Source organism: Anguilla anguilla, chromosome 6 (genome assembly GCF_013347855.1).
Source record: "Anguilla anguilla isolate fAngAng1 chromosome 6, fAngAng1.pri, whole genome shotgun sequence".
Lineage (NCBI taxonomy): Eukaryota > Metazoa > Chordata > Actinopteri > Anguilliformes > Anguillidae > Anguilla > Anguilla anguilla.
In genome coordinates, this window is record NC_049206.1 from 28,201,412 (window position 1) to 28,220,626 (window position 19,215).

Genomic DNA, 19,215 nt, shown 5'->3' on the forward strand with positions numbered 1-19,215 from the left:
GAGCGATAGGGACCCCTGGTTTAGCAATGCAGGAGCGTAACACACCTGCGCCCTCTTCCTCTCCTCGTGCGCTCTCTTCAGCAAGGCATTGTTCTGCTGGATATCGCCCTGCACCACCTGAACTTGCCGCCGGAAATGCTCCACCTGAGTTGTCTCATTCGCGAGCTCAGTCTCCAGGTGTCTTGGGTAAAACAGGTGACAGTTATTTTCAGGGGTACTGCAAATCCTAAGACATCTGCAACACTCTTTCCAAAAGAACTCCAAAAATACTTAAACTAGGGATGTTAAAAATGAATCAACTATCAAAGAATTGCTAATAAGAATTTAATTGATAAGATTTCAAATTAACAATTAACTGAACAATCTGTGGTCTTGTATCAACGGGAGTTTCTGCGTGAAATGTAAGGGCATCAAATTTAGCCTAGTGTAATTATTGAAGAGGCCGTGAAGTTTAGCCTACACAAAAAGGCACAAAAATGAAGCGGGCAAAACGTAGTCCAGTGCGGGAATACTACTCAACCACTTCATTAATGTACCACCTAAAAAGTTTTACATCCAACCGTGTTGCCAGGGCCAAGTGGATCGCAACCTACCATCACCCCGGTGTTGGCAAAGAGGGTATAGACGAGCGGAGGGTGTTACTCAGAGGATATGCAACATGGTTCAAAAGGAAATGATGCCAATAAGCACCATTGACGGCAAGGGATTTCGAGAGCTAATAAACTTCCTCGAGCCAGGGTATCGTATCCCGTCTAGAGGTACCATAACTACCTGCACTGAAGCCTAGCGGAGCAACGGTTTTGCATACGACAGACAAGACGGAGTGCAATTTTTTTTTCCTGTTAAAGTAGCCTACACGCCTTCATATTCTATTTTTGTTATGCTACAAGAATGCCTGTTTCTCAAATGTTACAATACATCTTTAAATTGAGGAATATAATATGCATTTTGTATTCTGTATATCATAAGCTATATTTAGCTTTTATGTTTTATCAATTAATCAACAACTGTTTGTTAAGGTTAACAACTATCGATTAAGGAAATTCCTTTAAATTTGCATCCCTAACTTAAACTGTTCCTCTCATTCATAGTACTGAAGGGTTTGCAGAAGTAAATCTTTCAGTCAGGAACTCAAATGCTGGAATAATTTCTGACATGGCTAGTTTATTCAAGGATGTGATTTTTCCTGATTAATTTGGACATACTGATACTCAGACCCTAAATGTCCCATCCAGAGGCCTAATTAGCCTTGGCATAATTAACTTAGTTCATCAGCAGAAGACTTGGGTACATCATAAGCACTCACATTAAGCTTTTGTATTCTTTGTTACTGAATGTTGAATAATACAGCAAAATATTTGCAATCCCTGAGACATTTAAGGTCTGAAAATCTCTATTTCTGGCACAGCAGAAAAAAAGACACCCCTCTTTTTGTCTGCCCGTCCTGCTGGTATTCGGCTCCATTGTCCACAGTTGATGATCACTGAACAATGGCACGCACCTTATCTCTTCCTCCACATCCCTGCTCAGAAGATGCGCCCTCTGGTGGTCGCTGGAGTAGTAGCGGTTTGCATACACCTGGTCTCCATCCATCGTAAACGCCTCTCGGCAGTTTCTCGGAGGCTGTCCTTGCTGCATCACCTGACGGGCGTCTCGATTGTTCTGAAAAGCACGGCAGGACAAAGCCGGACAGAGCGGGTTCACTCTTAGATCAGACCACAACAAAACAATGACAGACCAGGATTTCTACATGGTGAAACCAAAATGTATAAATATACCCTTAAGCAAAAGCTAAGAATGTGTACTTTAACCACATGTGAATTATTTGGAGCTCACCTATATATATGTGTGTGTGTGTGTGTGTCTGTGCATGTATGTATTTCTTTTTTAATGTACCTTAATTAGCAAAATTGTTTCAATCCCTCTCATGTCAATCAGGCAGTTGGCCACCACTGGATCTCGGACTTCTAGAGCCTGTAGCACAGTGGGATATTCTGGATGTTGGACAGCTCTGGAGAGAAGCAAAAAATATATTAATAAAAATCCAGTGCAACAGAAGCAGTGGTAGGTTAACAGTGGTGGGTTGTAGTGTGGTTCTAATTCCCCTTTCAAATGAAAAAAGAACCTTCACAGAACAGCCTAGAAATCCATTATTGATCTGTGGGCTATACATTAGCACATTGTCACACTTATGAGACAAATTAAATGATAAGATTCTAATGTGAAATATACTGTATACTGTATGGGTTCTATTGAGTAGTTCAGTTTACATTCAGGATACAACTTACAAAGAACAGATTCATGACAAACATGCATTCCCTTTAAAAATAACATAACGTCCACTTTGTATTAGCTGGTTATGTAAAACATAAAAACAGTTAGCCAGCTTGCGATTCACCTACAAATATGGACATCCAGGGATTTCCCACACCTGCTTTTATGATGTGGTACAATTTACACTCAAAATTCTGTAATTTCTTTGTAGGGATGCACATGCATAATTGATAATCATTAAGCCCTTACAGCCTACTTAAAATCTAGGGCTTTTTGTACAAATCCCCATCTTAAATAAACCCCATTATCTCCAAAATTATACACAGTACAGGCATTATTCAAAACATGGAATAAAGAGCACATTTGTACCAAAATGACCAAATCCCGTGATCCAATGAGTCTCACTCAGTAAATATACAGGGGTCAGTTGGACCAACTGGACGTATGCCTGGTCTTTTGGTTAAAATTCCATGCTTATTATGGGGAAGGTTTAAGTGAAACGTTTGCCAATTTGCAATTTTACTAGCCCATGTACAAAGAGTGGATTAATTTGTCTTGGCTCAGGTTGTAATTTATTTACGTAAATCCCAGTGGAGACAAACTTGTTGAGGACATTTTTTCTATTATAAAATATCGTAATCATCTAACTGGGATGTCTACAAACTACAAACAATATAGGCTATCTTGCCTCACCGAAATTACATAAGATGTATTTCAAAGCAGTGCTACCCAATATTTCCTCAATTCTTTCAAGTCACTTGGCCCTGTGTGTATAAGCATGCACTACATGGACAGGCCAAACATATGTGTGGATGGCTCTCTCACAGTCAAGATTGATTGAATAGGCATGTATACGTCCAATTTGTATTGGTATGTATGTATTTCGCTGCCCAGGCTTTCTGTTGCGTGAATGATAGTATGTCTCTTGGTATAAGTGTGTGTTCGTGAATGTGAATGTAAGATGCTGCCAGGGAAATGTCCCCATGCGGATAAAGAAGTTCTCTATGTATGTATGTACAATATGTGTTTTACATGCAGTATTTATTGTACGTAGCAAATATACAATAACTTGTACATGTACTCAAATTCAGTTCAGAAGCAAGTATAAACATGTTTTCTGGAGAAATATGCTTCCTGCAGTTACTCAGCAGCAGTTTTCTACATGAATTTCTATGTGTTCCATGAGGCAATTCGAAATATTTGACTCTTTGATCTGACACAAAGTTTGCATGACATTGTAAAATGGTAAGATTACAAAACACAGGGCCAAGTGACTTGAAAGAATTGAGGAAATATTGGGTAGCACTGCTTTGAAATACATCTTATGTAATTTTGGTGAGGCAAGATAGCCTATATTGTTTGTAGTACCGTAACTTGGCGTCATTTTGATATCAATACTTTTGAGTAACTTGGCATTTCTGTACGTTGAAAACGTGTTTTTTATGAGATATCATTTCTTTTTGCAAAGCGTTTTATTATGAGAGTGAGAAATGCGAAGTGACCCTGTAAGAAACGGTTGTGGATTATGGCTATCCTTGTGTGAATTTGAGTCTGATGAGCGTATATGGTTTAAGCAGTGTCGGTTTGCTATATATGTAAAACAGTGGCTGTGACAAAGCGTGCGGTGGCGTAAGCGTAAACACAACAGAAGCGCAGTTGAAAAATAGCTAGTGTATGTACTCACGGATCCGAGGGCCATCCAACGAGCCTTGATTGATAAAAGAATGAGCAAGCACGTAGAATTAGAGCTCCCTAGGTCGCAACTTGTATACCCTTCTGTCCTGCTCCGTTGTCTGTTATTTCGTGGAGATGCACTTTTAGTGTTTGTAAGGTTTATAAGGCATTTCGATAGGCTTATCAGCAGGTAGGAATCCTCTTCGCTGTTTTGCTAAACTAGAACCGGAAAAGTTGATAGTGGAGAATAGGAGCAGACGCATATGTCCCAGCAGGCTTTGCATATGAGAAAATAACAACAGTGTGAGAGAAATTAGGACGAAATGATGAAATTGCGTAGTTGAAACAATGTGTTTTTAGCAGAATGGGCATGTAGGTGAAGGTTGACATGATCACAGAATATAGTGCGGAGTAAATAAAGTGACCATGAGCGAGCTTAGTTTCCTTATGGAACGCTATTATATATATATAATAGTCGGTGTAGAGCATTAATCTTTAAAGTGGAGAGTTAAGTAAAGAGTGAAATCAATTGCACTCTTGTGCTTTTCTCATGTTCAGTACTAGTAGTTATACTTATTGGTGAGTCATGATTTTAAATGTAATGTTTTAATGGGGAGTTGCAGAACGTACATACGTAGTAATTGTTTGTATGTGGCTAGATAGAGAACAGGGCGAGGTAACATGAATGTAGAAATGTGGCGTTTGCTGATAAGAAGGTTTTGTACGGTAGCCAAGTGAAGAAATATAGTTAGTAGAAATGGCACAGCGGTGAACTGGTGTAACTTTTTAATAAAAGGAATACATTTGCCGTCATGAAATGCATATGGGTGGCCGTGAGTGAGTTTTGGTAAAGAAAATATAAAAGCGTAAGAAAACATTAGTGTAAAAGAGGAAATTATCTGCCTGAGGGCGAGGCGGGATTCGATCCTTCAACCGGAGGTTTACCAGTCTGTCACTTTGTTAGTGCAGCACCATGACATAGCTATGCAATGGGTGAAATATCATTAGCAAACCTGTCCGTGGTTTTAAAGAAGAACACAGGCGAGTAAGCACAGAAGAGCTCCCGTTGAATCCATATGGCTTTGCAATATTGTAGCCGGTTAATAACTGAACGTGCAGACGGTACGTCATAATTCAGTGTATACGTTTGGTGAACGGCGGGTAGATATGGTGCAAAAGCAATAATTGAGAAGTAGTAGACAATTATTAGTGAGGGTAAAAGCAGGTTAAAGAAATGTGTCCCTAGCTGGGCTTGAACCTAAGACTCCGTGTTCCCAAGCCTGTAACCTTACCCACTAGGCCACAAACAGATTAGCTATATAAACTGGAAATGTTTCAGAGTAAGAAGGTATGGGTATTTTGCCTGTGTATGCGAGTTTTTGATTGGGTGGTGAACTGGTGTAACTTTTTAATAAAAGGAATACATTTGCCGTCATGAAATGCATATGGGTGGCCGTGAGTGAGTTTTGGTAAAGCAAATATAAGCGTAAGAGAACGTTAGTGTAAAAGAGGAAATTATCTGCCTGAGGACGAGGCGGAATTCAGTCGTTCAACCGGAGGTTTACCAGTCTGTCACTTTGTTAGGGCAGCACCATGACATAGCTATGCAATGCGTGAAATATCATTAGCAAACCTGTCCGTGGTTTTAAAGAACACAGGCGAGTAAGCACAGAAGAGCTCCCGTTGAATCCATATGGCTTTGCAATAATGTAGCCGGTTAACAATTGAACGTGCAGACGGTACGTCATAATGCAGTGTATACGTTTGGGGAACGGCTGGTAGATATGGTGCAAAAGCAATAATTGAGAAGTAGTAGACAATTATTATAGAGGGTAAAATCAGGTTAAAGAAACACATTCTTAGCTGGGCTTGAACCTAGGACCCTGTGATCCCAAGACTGTAACCTTACCCACTAAGCCACAGGCAGACTAGCTGTTTGTACTGAGAATGTTTCAGTAAAAAGGTATGGGTATTTTGCGTGTGTATGCGAGTTTTTCATTGGGTGTAGGTGAAGATTTGGCGGGTGTCGGTAAAATGTCCAATGGGGAGACATGTTATTAGTGGGATAGGCGGCAGGAAAAATAAGAATGAGAAGAAGAAGACGACGAAAGAGAAGAAGAAGAAGAAGGAGAAAACGCAAAATCCCCTTAGTGTGGGGCTTTATTGTGTGGACATGTGAAGTTGTTTATGAAATCTGTCTGTTGAAATGGGGTCAGAATGTACAGAATTTAATGTTTTTAAGGGCTGAGTGTCTGTGGCTGTTGTGGTTATTTCTGTGGGGAACCCTGAAAAGTGCCAAACTCTCGGTGCTGTATAGGTATGGGGCATGCCCCCGCCAAGGCGTAACTTGGCGGGATGGCATACCTGCCATCCCAATACACAAATTTATCTCATTAGGATATACCTCTTGAAATGCATCATCACGTACAGTTACCGAACACGTTTTAACGTTTTATATGTTAACATTACGGTAACATTTTTGTGCTTGATTATTACTCTCCCACTTCTAATTTTACCTCAGCAATGCAGCGTTACGCCTCGGTGGATAATAAAGAACCGCTGTGTATCAGTGGACGCTGAGTTAGTCGGGGAGGGGTTACAGAACCACAAGCACAAGGTCGCACCTGGTCCAATCCGAGGGATGTAGTTTAAATACCGAATAAATGTACGGTATTGTTTTGTATTGATTTATTGTTTTCCGTAATTAAATTAGAATAATAATTATTATTATTTTTTTTTTTTTGCGTAGTTTCAGTTGGCATTTCGTACATGCGTATTTTGACCAAGAATTGCGTGGTTGGTACACAAAATGCGTGCAGGTTGGCAGGTCTGCATTCTGCTTTCTCCCAGAGGGGAGCAAAATAAAATTAATTTTTTAAATTGTTCAGCTTGATCAATGCGAATAAAGAATACTCAATCATCGATTAATCGTTCCCATCCCTATTTCTGTGAAAATGGTACCTTCCTTGACTAAAACACAGGTCTTCGTATTGGAAAGAAGAGTAAAAGGTGTCGTACTTCTCACTGATGTTATACATGGCGTTGGAGAATTCACTGACGATGATTTGGGGCCTCTTGAGGTTGTTGTAATGCTGGGACATGAGGCCCTGCAGGGTCCTCTCGTCACGGTAGTTATCGCAGCAGAAGGCCATCATCAGTCCCTTTAGACAGCTCTCCACAGCCATGGCCAGCTCCGGGTCATTCAGGCGGATGCAGTAGCCTAAAAAACAGCCGCCCCGCCCCCAAAAAAAGTGTGTCAGATACAGACCTAACACACAAAATTGTTCAAGCTGCAATGGACATTCATTAGCCAGAGAAATGGGTAACGTATGCATCCAAATCATCTACAATAACCAAACCAAACATAGAAGACCTACGGGATTCTCCAATTATTAACCTGGAAATGACCAAGCAAAACTACATTTTTATTTATTCATTTAATTATTGCAACCTAGCGTCTGGAGATGAGTATGGGTTCAAGACTGCAGGAAGTCATTGACTGCAAAGGATTTGCAACCAAGAATTAAAAATGACAATTTAATTTATGATTATATTAGTTTGTCCAATTACTTTTGATGCACTGCATCTAAGGTTTATGGCTAAGGCTAATTTCCACCCTATGGAACCACATGCACCACACTGACAGATGCAGAGACACGTCACACCTCCGGCTGCGGGACAGCCTCTCCTGCAGTCGCGGTTTGAGGCCTCGGGCACAGTAAATCCGGTCTTACCCAGCGGCCCGACGGGCTTCTTTTTGAACTGGCCCCTCCCGTAGGCCTCATCGATGGCAGCCAGCAGGTTGGGCATTTGGTCTCCGAAGCGCCTGATTCGGTTGGTCCTACTAGCCTGCATGCTATTCAACGCTCGCCGCTTGACCTCCATGGACCTGGACAGTTCCTGCTTTTCCCGCCTGGACCAACGGAGAAGGGGACGGAGGAGTTGCAGCTAACTTGCCCACCAAACCAGGGACACACAGAATACACGGATGTGTGCGTTTTAGTGCTCACCGGCACCAACTGAGAGATCCGCAGACGCTATGATTACGAGGGCTGCTCTCTGCCCCAAATTTCACAACCCACACAAGCTAAGCAATCGTTAAAGAACTCTTAATTGGTTTGTCGGGTTTCCGGTGGTACAAACAAGCCTTTGCTTCATTGTGCACAGTCACCTATTGCGCTTGAAACACAGCAAAACCAATATTCCCATGGAAAACTATGGACATTCATGCCAAGCGCAATGCCAAAGATAGTGCCCAAGATGGATTTTAATTGACTACATTACCCATGTAAAACACATTTCTTTATGAAAAGCACGATACAAATAAAACAGACACTCCATTAAATGCACTGCTGCTCCAGGAATCAGGACCTCTGCTACTGATATGCATCTGACCTTCAAACATTCAATTAGTATAGAATGCTTTATTCAGCAGCTGTCAGCTGGCAAAACTGTCACTTCTCTTTTCAAATCACACAAATCATTTTTCTGTCTATTATTACTCCATTTATTTTAATGCAGTGGTAATCAAAGCAGATGTATGTGATCAGTGACCACACTTTGAGACAGGAGAGCACTCACTCAATCCTGGCAAGCTCCTCTCGGCTTCTGGCCACCACCTGCTGGAACTGGTCGATTTGCTGGTTGAGGGTGGAGTCCTGGTGGTTCAGAGCCTCCAGCTCCGCCTGCAGCCTGCTGATCCTCTCCACCCGCTCCTGGGTGTCTGCGGCCCTGGACTGGCTGATACTGCGGGGAGCAGAGCGTTTCTCATCACGCAGGCTGGGGTATATTCTTGGTCTCTTCACTCGCTGAGCCGAGTCGGACCAGGGTCTGCACCGGTTTCTGCATGACTTTGCTTGCAAAATTAGGCCCTAATTTGATCATGGTGCTATGCTTTTTTAACATCGTCAGTACTGACAGCATGGGACCCTGGAGGGGAGAGAAGCATTACTTCTATCTTTGGCATTGACAAATTAAGTTTTTTATCTGAATTTTTCCTGCATTGAAATGGCTTAGGCAGGTTGGGGGGGGGGGGGGCGGGGGGGGTGTTACAATTGGATAATGAAAGTGCATGTCAAGTTTTTAAAGTTAAAGCCTACAAATGTACATGCGACCACACTAAATTAACTTCAGTGGAATCTGCTTAATTGTATGAAAGAATGAGATGGTAGACAGACTGCCAACAACTGCGCATGCCACTCGAGCACCCCATGGATGTGATTTTCAATGGTAACCGCCTACTCTTCGTAGATTTTGGTTTATTTATGAGGCATCAGTCGACCTTGAATGAACATTTATAGATCATTATGCAATGTAATTGGACATAATTCTATGAAAATATCCGAAATATGCGATAATGGTTGATACAAATATGCAAACTACCATGGAATGAATGGGAAATGGTTTGGGATTTGGCAATTATGCAATAATCCCTTTTGCAATTAAGTGGATGCACTGCAGGGGAAAGCGGGATCTGTTGTGACATGGGCTCAACTGTTATGTGATGTTTTCGCCCAATCAGAAAGAAGCTAGCGTTCTGTCAATCGCAATAGACACACCCATAAACACGCTCTTTCACCTCGGTGCCGGCTTCATGTCTATTTCGTGCTACGTTCACGGAACGTCATATTTAAAAAGATAAAAAGTAAATAATTACATCACGGTTATTTTCAGCTACTATTATGTGTTTAGCTGTGGATGAATCATAATGTATATTATTTTAAACTACAATCTGTGGGCTATCATTAGATATTAGTATTGACCGTCAAAGTTGTTGTTTCATACTAGCATGATTCGGTAAAGCCATATTGACATATACTGTAGTTGCAATCAAGTAAAACACATATATAGGCAAAAACAATATAGTTACCATTATTACTAGCCAGAAGAAAAAGTCAATTGGCTTTCTATGTGTACTGCTTTTACTCAGACCTGATGGAGATGCGCAAATCAGCTAAAACACTGGAACAAGCTGGACAGGATTGCGTTTGAAATCCACTCCAATTTAATTTGAACAACAAAAAAAAAAGAGGTTGGATCTACTAACACCATTTTTATCAGAGGTGAGGAGGCATGATACTGAATATATATAATTTGTTCTAAAACGTAACGTACATTCTAAATGTAGTTAAAAACCCTGAATGTGAAGATGTAGGGAGAAGAATGAGCTACGAACAACAGCTTCTTTGCACGGTGAGAAGGTTGTCTTAAAAATGAACTCAGAGTTGCGCATTCTGGGCAAAGGTTTCCACTGTCAGCAGTGCTGTACCTGTGCTTGAGTTCACTGATCCGCTTTGTGAGCTGTTCTTTGTCCTTCTCCAGGTCTCTTAAATTGGTCTTGATGCGATGGACACTGGTCTACAAGGTTCAAGTGAAATATTTTATTTAAGCTGGCTCATCTACCAGTGTAAAAGGACAATCAACTGTGCACATGGCTGTCGGGGCAAAACAATAAAAATGCTAATATTCATAACTCCTTCACTATTTCCCATAATTCAGGGCAGGGGTGAGCCTCAGGGAATAATTGCCATTAAACTAAAAACTGCACTACTGCATTGTATTATCAACAATGAGGATTTCACCCATCAGCAATGAACCCATCACTGGTTAAGTGATTGCACTTGACATAGTAGCATCACCCAGTTCAAGCCCACTAGGCTCCACTGCTCTGACCCACCGTTTTGTATAGACCAAGCTATTATAGCACTACTAGCAGTTTTGTTGCTAATTTGACAGTGTTGCACAATTAGTCTTTAGAATGCCATAAGAAGCTTGCTCTCTCATTTCAGGTGATGTATTTTCATGCGCAAGCGTGGGTGTGCTCTTGACATGGCTGAGACAGAAATGTAAAGTCAATGTAATGATGCCACACACTTTTGTGTTTTGTTTGGCCTGCCTGAAATCATGTGTTGGCTATTGCCCCATGTTGTCATACCACACAATTCAAACTATTGTTTTTCAACAGTTTTTTTCTTAATTTCACATCCCCACATGCCACACATTTGGCCAACGGAGAATTGATTACAGATGTGGCTGACTGTTTTATCCAGGCTAATTAAATAAACATAATGGAGTGCAAGGGTACCAAATTTGCTCCTAGAGAACGACAGTCAGCTGGTTTTTGTTTACAGGGTAAATTTAAAGTTACAGCAAAAGATCAGTGGCCACAATGTCATCCCATAGGCCCAGGCCTAGGCACCTCTGAAGGGTTAAAAAAAAACAGAAGGAAGGAGTAGAGTATTGTCTTTACCTCAGCTGCTTTGTATGCTTTGCTACACTCCTGTGCCTGGCTCTTAAGCTCTATGCACTGTGGCTGCAGCTGCTGCACACGCTCAGAGATGCTCTCCAGCTGATCATGGATCTGCTTGTACTTCTGCTCTGCCTCCACCACTTTAGCCTGAGGAACAGAGCGTCAGAGCATTCACGTTAGCCTGTGGAACAGAGCGTCAGAGAGTGTCCAAGTTAGCCTGTGGAACAGAGCGGTCAGAGTGTGTGCACTATAACGTGTGGAACAGAGCGGTCAGAGAGTGTACACATTAGCCTGTGGAACACTATAGTCAAACAGCATCCATGTTAGTCTGTGGATGCTCTTGAGAGTGTCCATGTTAGCCTGTGGAACAGAGCGGTCAGAGTGCCTTCAAACATGGTACAGAGCATGGAGAAGGCAGTTGTCTGAGCTTGTCCACTTCTATCTGCAGTGCAGAGGGGTCAGAGTGTGCAAAACCTTACCTTCCACTCCTCTACTCTCTGGTCATATTTGATGGTACCCTTCTCTTCTCCAGTGATTCGCTCCCTCAGTGGTTTCACTTCTTTTTTCATTTCAGCCACCTTCAGAATAAACACATGAAGACAACAAAATTCTGTTAATAAAGATTTCATTTTACTCAGCGCATGGGCTCCCAAACTGAGGTTCATATGGGGGTGTCAGGCCAGGTGGTGGTAATTTTAGGGGGCATTGAGATTTACACATTTACACACCTTCATGAGCACTGATGATAAATTGAGGAGAAAAGCTCTCCTTCAGTCCACTTCTAGGCATTAAAGACAAAACACTTGACAGACCTGCAAATCATCACTGACAAAAGGGAAAGAAACAAGTCCTAGACGAATGAGGTCACTTTGGGTATGGCTTAAAGAAAGCTATTTCCATTTAAGATTGATTAAACAATTACAAAACTAATAATTCATATAAATAACTAAAAATTTGAACAGGATTAAACAAATACAAAACTAATAATTCATATAAATAACGAATAATTTGAACAGATTATTCAGGTAAAATACCTTGAATAAAAAACCTAAAACCTAAACCTGCAAAGTAATGCCAGATTTGTCCCTATATTTTCCTCCAATTGGAATGCTTCAGATCCAGCAACTCCCTGGCACATTAATGTAAATTAATGTGATGTAATATATTTTTACTGAACGTTCTAAAAAATCTTCTTTGTCACACGTTTGTAACATTGTTAAAGATGCTTTGTATGCAATTGAGAAGTCCTACTTTTATGCAATCAAACACTCAAAAAAAATTTTAAAAGCTCACAAGTTGTGGAAATTAAGCATTTCATTGTCTTGGCTATTTCCTAAATTAAGCTACATGTACAATACCCACGGACATTCCGCATATAAAAACTGAATTCAGCTAACTTTAGCTACTTTACTAACTAGCAAGGTAACAATATCTTGTTTCTACATGCCAGGGTGTTTATGATATAACTATGTTAGTAGGTATCTATGCAACCACTGCAAGAAGTAAGGTTGTTAAGTTAGCTACTGTTCAAACAGTAAGTTTTGTATGCTAGCAATGTAGCCAACGAGAATAACGTAGCTATGTCTTTCTGGACAGACTCACCGTAGGCCAGCCAAGTCATGATGGCTGAATAAAAATGTTTAAATTTTTTAATGACTGACCGGTACCTTATACCCTCTGAATGTCTGTGCAGTGTAACAGACATTCAGAAGTGAAAACGCTACTTGCGAGATGCGTGTCAGACCAAGACTGAGCTAAACTGTTGTGTGATGGACAGTTCTAGGATATAATGGGTTTGCCGAACAAACAAACTGACGGAGACCGGTGCATAGCCCAATGACAAGGATAACGACCACTGGAATATCCCTGTTAATATGGGTGGCCACACAACTAATGTAAAGTCAGGAAGATGGTTACATGGTGATAATAACCTGGTCAGGTTCATCTGTGTACAGGGCTTGGAATAGGGCTTTTTCCCCCCTGAAAAACGTTCATTTCAATCCCATTGTAAGCATGCATCCATTTATTCCCATGCGCATGTACACACATACACGCAGATATGAATACACACTGAACAGAAAGGCGCAGCACTATGCCCTACCAAAGCCCATGCCATCTGGTGTTTCAGTTCCTGTAGTTTGGCATGCATCTCATCCAGGGAAGCCAGACTTTTGTACTTGTCTTCTTTTTCCAGAAACTTCCGTTTCAAGACTTCCAAGCACTGAAATGGACAATTTTAAAAGAGTATTTTATTACAAAATTACAGACCTGACAGACCCCCAACGGAACATGTATGGCCGAGATGTCAGACTACTTTATAAGTCTCCAGCAGTTACAAAAAACGATCAATGATCTGCCTCTCCACCATTTATTTACAGTGCCGTGAGTATTTGCTCCCTTCCTGATTTCCTCTATCACTGCGTATTTGTCACAGTGAATGGTTTCAGATTTATATAAAATGTAATATTAGACAGTGGGAACCAGAGTAAACACAAAACACATTTTATTCATTTAATGAAAAAAGTTATCAAACACCCATATCACAACTTACTTAATAGCCGCAACCAAACAGTCGTATAATTTGTTATCAGTGGAATTTTAGCCCACTCTTCTTTGCAGAACTGCTTTAATTCAGACAATTTGATCATTTTCAAACAAGACTAGGCCACTCCAAAGCTTTCATTTTGTTTCCTTCCAAGCATTCAAATGTGGACTTGTTTTTGTGTTTTGGATCATTGTCTTGCTGCATAACCCAATTACGCTTCAGCTCATAGACAGATGATCGGACATTCTCCTTAGGAATTTTCTGGTACAGAGGTTCATGGACCCTCAAATAATGGCAAGTCGTCCAGGTCCCGAGGCAGCAAAGCATCCCCACACCATCACACTACCACCACGTTTGACTGTTGGTATAATGTTCTTACTGTGAAATGCTGTATGTGTGCCAGACATAATGGAACCCACGTTGGCCAAAAAGTTCCACTTTTGACTCATCATGTCCATAGAACATTATCCCAAAAGGCTTGGGGATCATCCAGGAGCGTTTTTTTTTTACTAATGTGAGATGAGGAGTGACTGCCCATCCGAGGACAGCTGCGTCACTCACTGACACAGCAGGCAAGATACACGGGTGCTAAAGCAGTAGCAAGTGGAGGAAATCTGGCCCACCTTACACGAACACAACAAAGACAACAGTGTCTCACCACTGCATGCAGCCATGAATAGTCAGCTAGTGACACAATCTAAATTCTAGATTGTGACATCTGGGCTTGTATTCAGGGTTTTACAGTAACAGTGCTGATCTAGGACCAGGTTACCCCTACCTAATCCATTATGAGCCAAAAAAGCAATCTGATAATAGAGCAACACTTTATGAATACAAAGTTTCACAATGAACAGGAAAAAAGCCAGTACCTCTTCATGCTTCTCAATTGTATTCTTGGTGACAGTCTTTGTCTTCATAATGTAGGTGTAATCTTCTTTCATTTGCTCCAGCTGCGTTGCTTTCATGAAGAACTACACAGAAAACAAAGTCAAGGGCCTGACTATATAAACTATTATTTCACAAAAACATGGAATATTTCCGAACAGTGATTATGCAAAATAATCGACCAGAACTATACTCACCTTGTATTTATCTCCTTCTCCTTTAGAGTGCAAAAAATGCTTACTCATTTCTTGAGTCAATATGGACACTGGATTATCCACCTGTGTAAGCAAGTAATGAATAATAACCATAATAATAATAATAGTAAAAATAACTACAACTTTATTTATATAGCACATTGCCATACAAGGATTGTAACCCAAATTGTTTCACATAGAAAGAACATACAAATATATCATATAAAAGATGAACGTCAAAACACAAATAGACAGAAATAATCGAAAGATGAAAAGATAAATTACTGAGAATGATAAAGAATATAGTCATTGCTGCTCTCCACTGAAAAACAGTAAGAATTCTAGGCTGTGTATTTGCATGCTGATGCCCTCATGGGATTACCTACCATGTAATTGCATTTAATTGGTTGTGAAGTCAATAGGTTAGCATAAACATTATCATGGTCAATTTGGCTGCGATAAGATTAGGAAGCCACAGAAATGACAGTGATTCCAGATTTATTTTATATCTTAATCAGAAAGTCTTTTTTAGGAGTTGTGTGTCGATTGGACGAGGTTGCCAATGAAGGTGTCTGTAGTTTCATGATTTAAAGTAACATTATTGAAATTCAGGAACAGTATTTACCCATCAATGGCACTTTGATTTAATATCAAAGGCACATACATGTACATTAACATCCAATAGACAGTCACACCACTTGCATTTCACTTACAGTAGTAACGTTACCAACTAATCTGTGGTCAGTTTCACTGATGGAAATATGGTCTTCCTGGTGGTCACTCAAGTACACAAAAACCACATGATTGCAAACACTAGTCTGAACTTCAGCCAATTATAAAAATCCATCATACCTGAATATTGAAGTGATCAAGAATTGAAACAAGCTCCTCCTTTTTCGTGGACACAACCTGGCCTAAAATTTAAAACGCACTTTCAGGGTTGTTCTCATTTTGGTAATTCGAAAAAGATCTGGTAAAGTAAACTGTCTGGCAGTTTTAGATGTTTTACAATTCCAGAACTGCAGTCATTGCTCCACTTTGCCATCCAAAACAAGACAGTCATCAGGTCTTAAATAACATGAATCAGTCATTATGTGCCTGAACTCCTAAAATATCAAGTGTATAAAGGCAGCCCCATATCACAAATATGTATGCCATGAAAATTATTTTTATGCCATAAATCCAAAATATCATCGTTGAAATCTAAATCTGAATATTCAGCAAGACGATTAAGGTCTCAAAATCAGGTTTTTAGCATCTGAACAGTATTTATAAAATAATATACAATGTGAACAATTAAGCCATGATATTGAATACCAATATCAGGCCTTTGACTAATGGCTTGTTGGTAGTGGCTGTGCAGGAACAACTGTGAAAATTACCTGTTTTGCTCTTAAGCTTATACGTTCGCAGCCCTTCACTGGAAATCCTGAGCTCCACGTTAATGGATGGGCCAAACACCTCAGGCTTATACGCATCTTGCCCTCGGTTGCGTAATTTAATGCAGACATCTGCTGAGCTGTTTATACAGAAAAGCAGGAGAACTCAGAAGAAAGCCTTTCCATTAGTGCCAAGAAAGCTAAGGGTCTAAATACACAATGACAGAACATGGTTTATTGCAGGCTTGTTACGACATTTCCCTCAGAGCGTGTGTTTCACAGCTCCAGATTACACGCCCTTTGGAGAAAGGAGACTGTCCCATAAAACTGCTGTAAAATCACAGAGTAGGCTTAAGGCTAGAAAGGCCAGAGGTGACGCCATCGGGCGTTTGGACTTTTAAATTAAAATCACTCCAACACCACAAATGCAATACACTCCTCCTTCGACGACTTTTCCTAAATATTTGGGCTTAATATAAATGCGCTTTTGGAATTCTAAAAAATCGACTCATTAAAAAAATACAGGCAGTTTTTGCCATTTTATTCACAAAACCCCCCTGCCAGACAATAGGTAACAGGTGCTCATACCCAGGTGTGAATGGGTTGCTCTCTCCTCCAGTATGCTATGCTAGGTCAGTGAAAACGCCCTTGCAAGGTTCTAGCATGTGGTAAATAGTGTTTCTACAAGGGTATACAGTAAGTCTTGATTCACAATTTGAGTGAATAGTGAGTCCGATTCTTTCATATCAACAGACGGTTTTCTTGGGCATCCGAGAGAATAGTTGCCACAGCATTTACCATAGGAAAAGCATTTGAGACAAACATCGAGCTGATAAAAAATTGTTTGAATGAATGTAAATTCAAAAACAGACAGAGAAGTTAAGCTACCTTTCTCCTTCCTTCACAAAACCTTTCACAGAGGAACCCCTATTTGTTGTTGTTGCTTTTCCTCCCAGTCCAACGATGAGAGCTGTGAGAATTGCACTCTTTCCACCTGACAAGCAAAGGTAGGGGATTCAAATCCCAAACAGGACACTGCTGCTATACTCTTAAGACGGTACTTATCATGAACTGATTCAATAAATAGTAAACGTACAAATGGCTAATCAATCAGATGCACTTGGTTAGGGTGTCAAATCAATATGAGAATAGATCACAGGGGATGTTGACAAATCACAAATGCAGAAATTACTACAAATAATGTCACATTTCTCAGTTAGTAGATAAGAGTTGCTTTAAATGGCAAATCCTCTGTCAAGAGAATTAATGAACTTACTTCCATTGTTTCCACTGACAAAATTGACATTGTCTCCAAAACAAAAAGGCGCCAGCAAAGAGTGACACATGAAGTTTTTCAGGGAAATGCTTTCAACTAACCCCACTTCCCCACAGGTCTGAAATGGACAAAAATAGAAGCTTAATTAAAGGTCTGTCTTTCACCATATCACTTATTGAGACCAACACAAGTATACTGGTGCAACAAAGACATATCACACTACTTTTAGCTACATGCTGTACTAGATAATTCTACTGTAATGTTACCTTTACTGAAGTGGCTGTCGTGAGGGTGGCTTGACTTGGTCCAACCATTTCCTCCTCATCCTCTGCATCATCCTCCACTTGTTCAGACCTGGCTCTTTTGTGATTACTCTCATCTGAGGACCTATGTTTCCTTTTAGACATCTCTGAAAAACTGAAACGACGCAATTGATTTTCGAAAATGTCATGAAATTCACATGCCAAAACATGCAGGGTAGTAAGCTATACTTGCAAATACTAACGTTAGCTAGTAAGCTTCACTGACCAAAGCGTTTACAATTAATTTGGCGAGTAACAGGTTAATGTCAGCTAAGCCAACACTGTCAAATCATACTACTAGTGCCCACGGACTTCTCAAATCAAATAGTTGGTGGCCAAACCTCGATATGATGATGACTTGTTTAATATGCGTACTTGTCATGCATATCGACAGACTATAGACAGCTAACGCTGGCTACTTAACTCAATCCTTCAGTATTAGCAGTGTCTGCTACACGAACTGCGTAATCATATAATCATGACTAACGTCAACTGACACGTACAAACAGAAACCGAAACCCAACGGCGTCGCAGCGTCGTGACAGGCAGACTGCTTTCTTGAAAACTATGATAGTAGACATAACTTCAGCAAACTGTAAGAATCAAAAGACGTTTTAGCAAGCTGGCTACATTGATATAACGTTTAGCTGGTGTGCTAAACTAATCCAATGTGTTTACGAACTTCAGTTGTTAGTTAGCAGGACTAGCTAATTGTTTCTAAACAGTTGTTAGCTACGCTAATTAATGAAACTAAATAAAACAGTTGTTTGCAATGTCATATCATACGTTTTCCGAAGCACTGCCGCTACAACAATCTTCTATCCACCTTGGACGGCAGATTCCGCGGGTAACTTCAAAACAGTCAACCCGTCCAGCTTTATTCAGGACGGGTTGACTGAAGTTGAGTGAAGGCAGGAGAGAATTAAACAAGCCCCCCGGATCTGAGTTGCAGTAACCGGAAGAATTCTGCCCCTAGTGGCTGATCTATGGGCTGCAGTGGTCAGTGGTTACTCGAGGTACTGCAGTTTAGCAAGCCGCTGGTACCAAAAAAAATCGTTTCCACATTGAAGTCCATTGAAAACTACCAATATGACCGGACCACATTACCTGCCATCCCCCCAAGTTACGCTTAACATCCTACTGGACCAGCATTATGTAAAACTTATGGTTTTCCATAATATAGTGTAATCATGTTTGGTATCGTTGGAAATCTGCTGGGTAAGTCATGGGGAAGTTGATGTCTATGGTGGTGTGGTACAGTGGGCGCTAACTTGATCTTGGTACCTATGAGATAGATTTCAGAGATAGCGCAAGCAGGATCATTGATGTACTGTTTTGTTGTGATTGTGTCCTTCTTTGATGACTTGATGTTTTTCTTTGATCATTTCGTATATAAGGGGGAAAATTGAGGAGACAACCTCCTGCACAACTTTCACA

At 40.6% G+C, this 19,215-nt stretch overlaps 1 protein-coding gene across 1 annotated transcript in view; it reads right to left on the reverse strand.

Annotated features, from left to right (window-relative positions):
- LOC118230812 (structural maintenance of chromosomes protein 6-like) overlaps nt 1-18,723 on the reverse strand; it is a 28,259-nt gene extending 9,536 nt beyond the window's left edge. Inside the window, exons 1-18 of the mRNA XM_035424141.1 lie at nt 18,565-18,723; nt 17,743-17,893; nt 17,477-17,594; nt 17,089-17,194; nt 16,204-16,340; nt 15,674-15,735; nt 14,825-14,905; nt 14,612-14,713; nt 13,299-13,418; nt 11,677-11,775; nt 11,198-11,344; nt 10,217-10,305; nt 8,530-8,694; nt 7,683-7,861; nt 6,967-7,168; nt 1,897-2,011; nt 1,502-1,662; nt 46-181 (exon numbers count right to left, since the gene is read on the reverse strand). Of these exons, the coding sequence (XP_035280032.1) occupies nt 46-181; nt 1,502-1,662; nt 1,897-2,011; nt 6,967-7,168; nt 7,683-7,861; nt 8,530-8,694; nt 10,217-10,305; nt 11,198-11,344; nt 11,677-11,775; nt 13,299-13,418; nt 14,612-14,713; nt 14,825-14,905; nt 15,674-15,735; nt 16,204-16,340; nt 17,089-17,194; nt 17,477-17,594; nt 17,743-17,883 (2,160 nt within the window). The 5' untranslated portion in view covers nt 17,884-17,893; nt 18,565-18,723. The remainder of the gene's footprint in view (nt 1-45; nt 182-1,501; nt 1,663-1,896; nt 2,012-6,966; nt 7,169-7,682; nt 7,862-8,529; nt 8,695-10,216; nt 10,306-11,197; nt 11,345-11,676; nt 11,776-13,298; nt 13,419-14,611; nt 14,714-14,824; nt 14,906-15,673; nt 15,736-16,203; nt 16,341-17,088; nt 17,195-17,476; nt 17,595-17,742; nt 17,894-18,564) is intronic.
- Between the last annotated feature and the right edge of the window lie 492 nt (nt 18,724-19,215).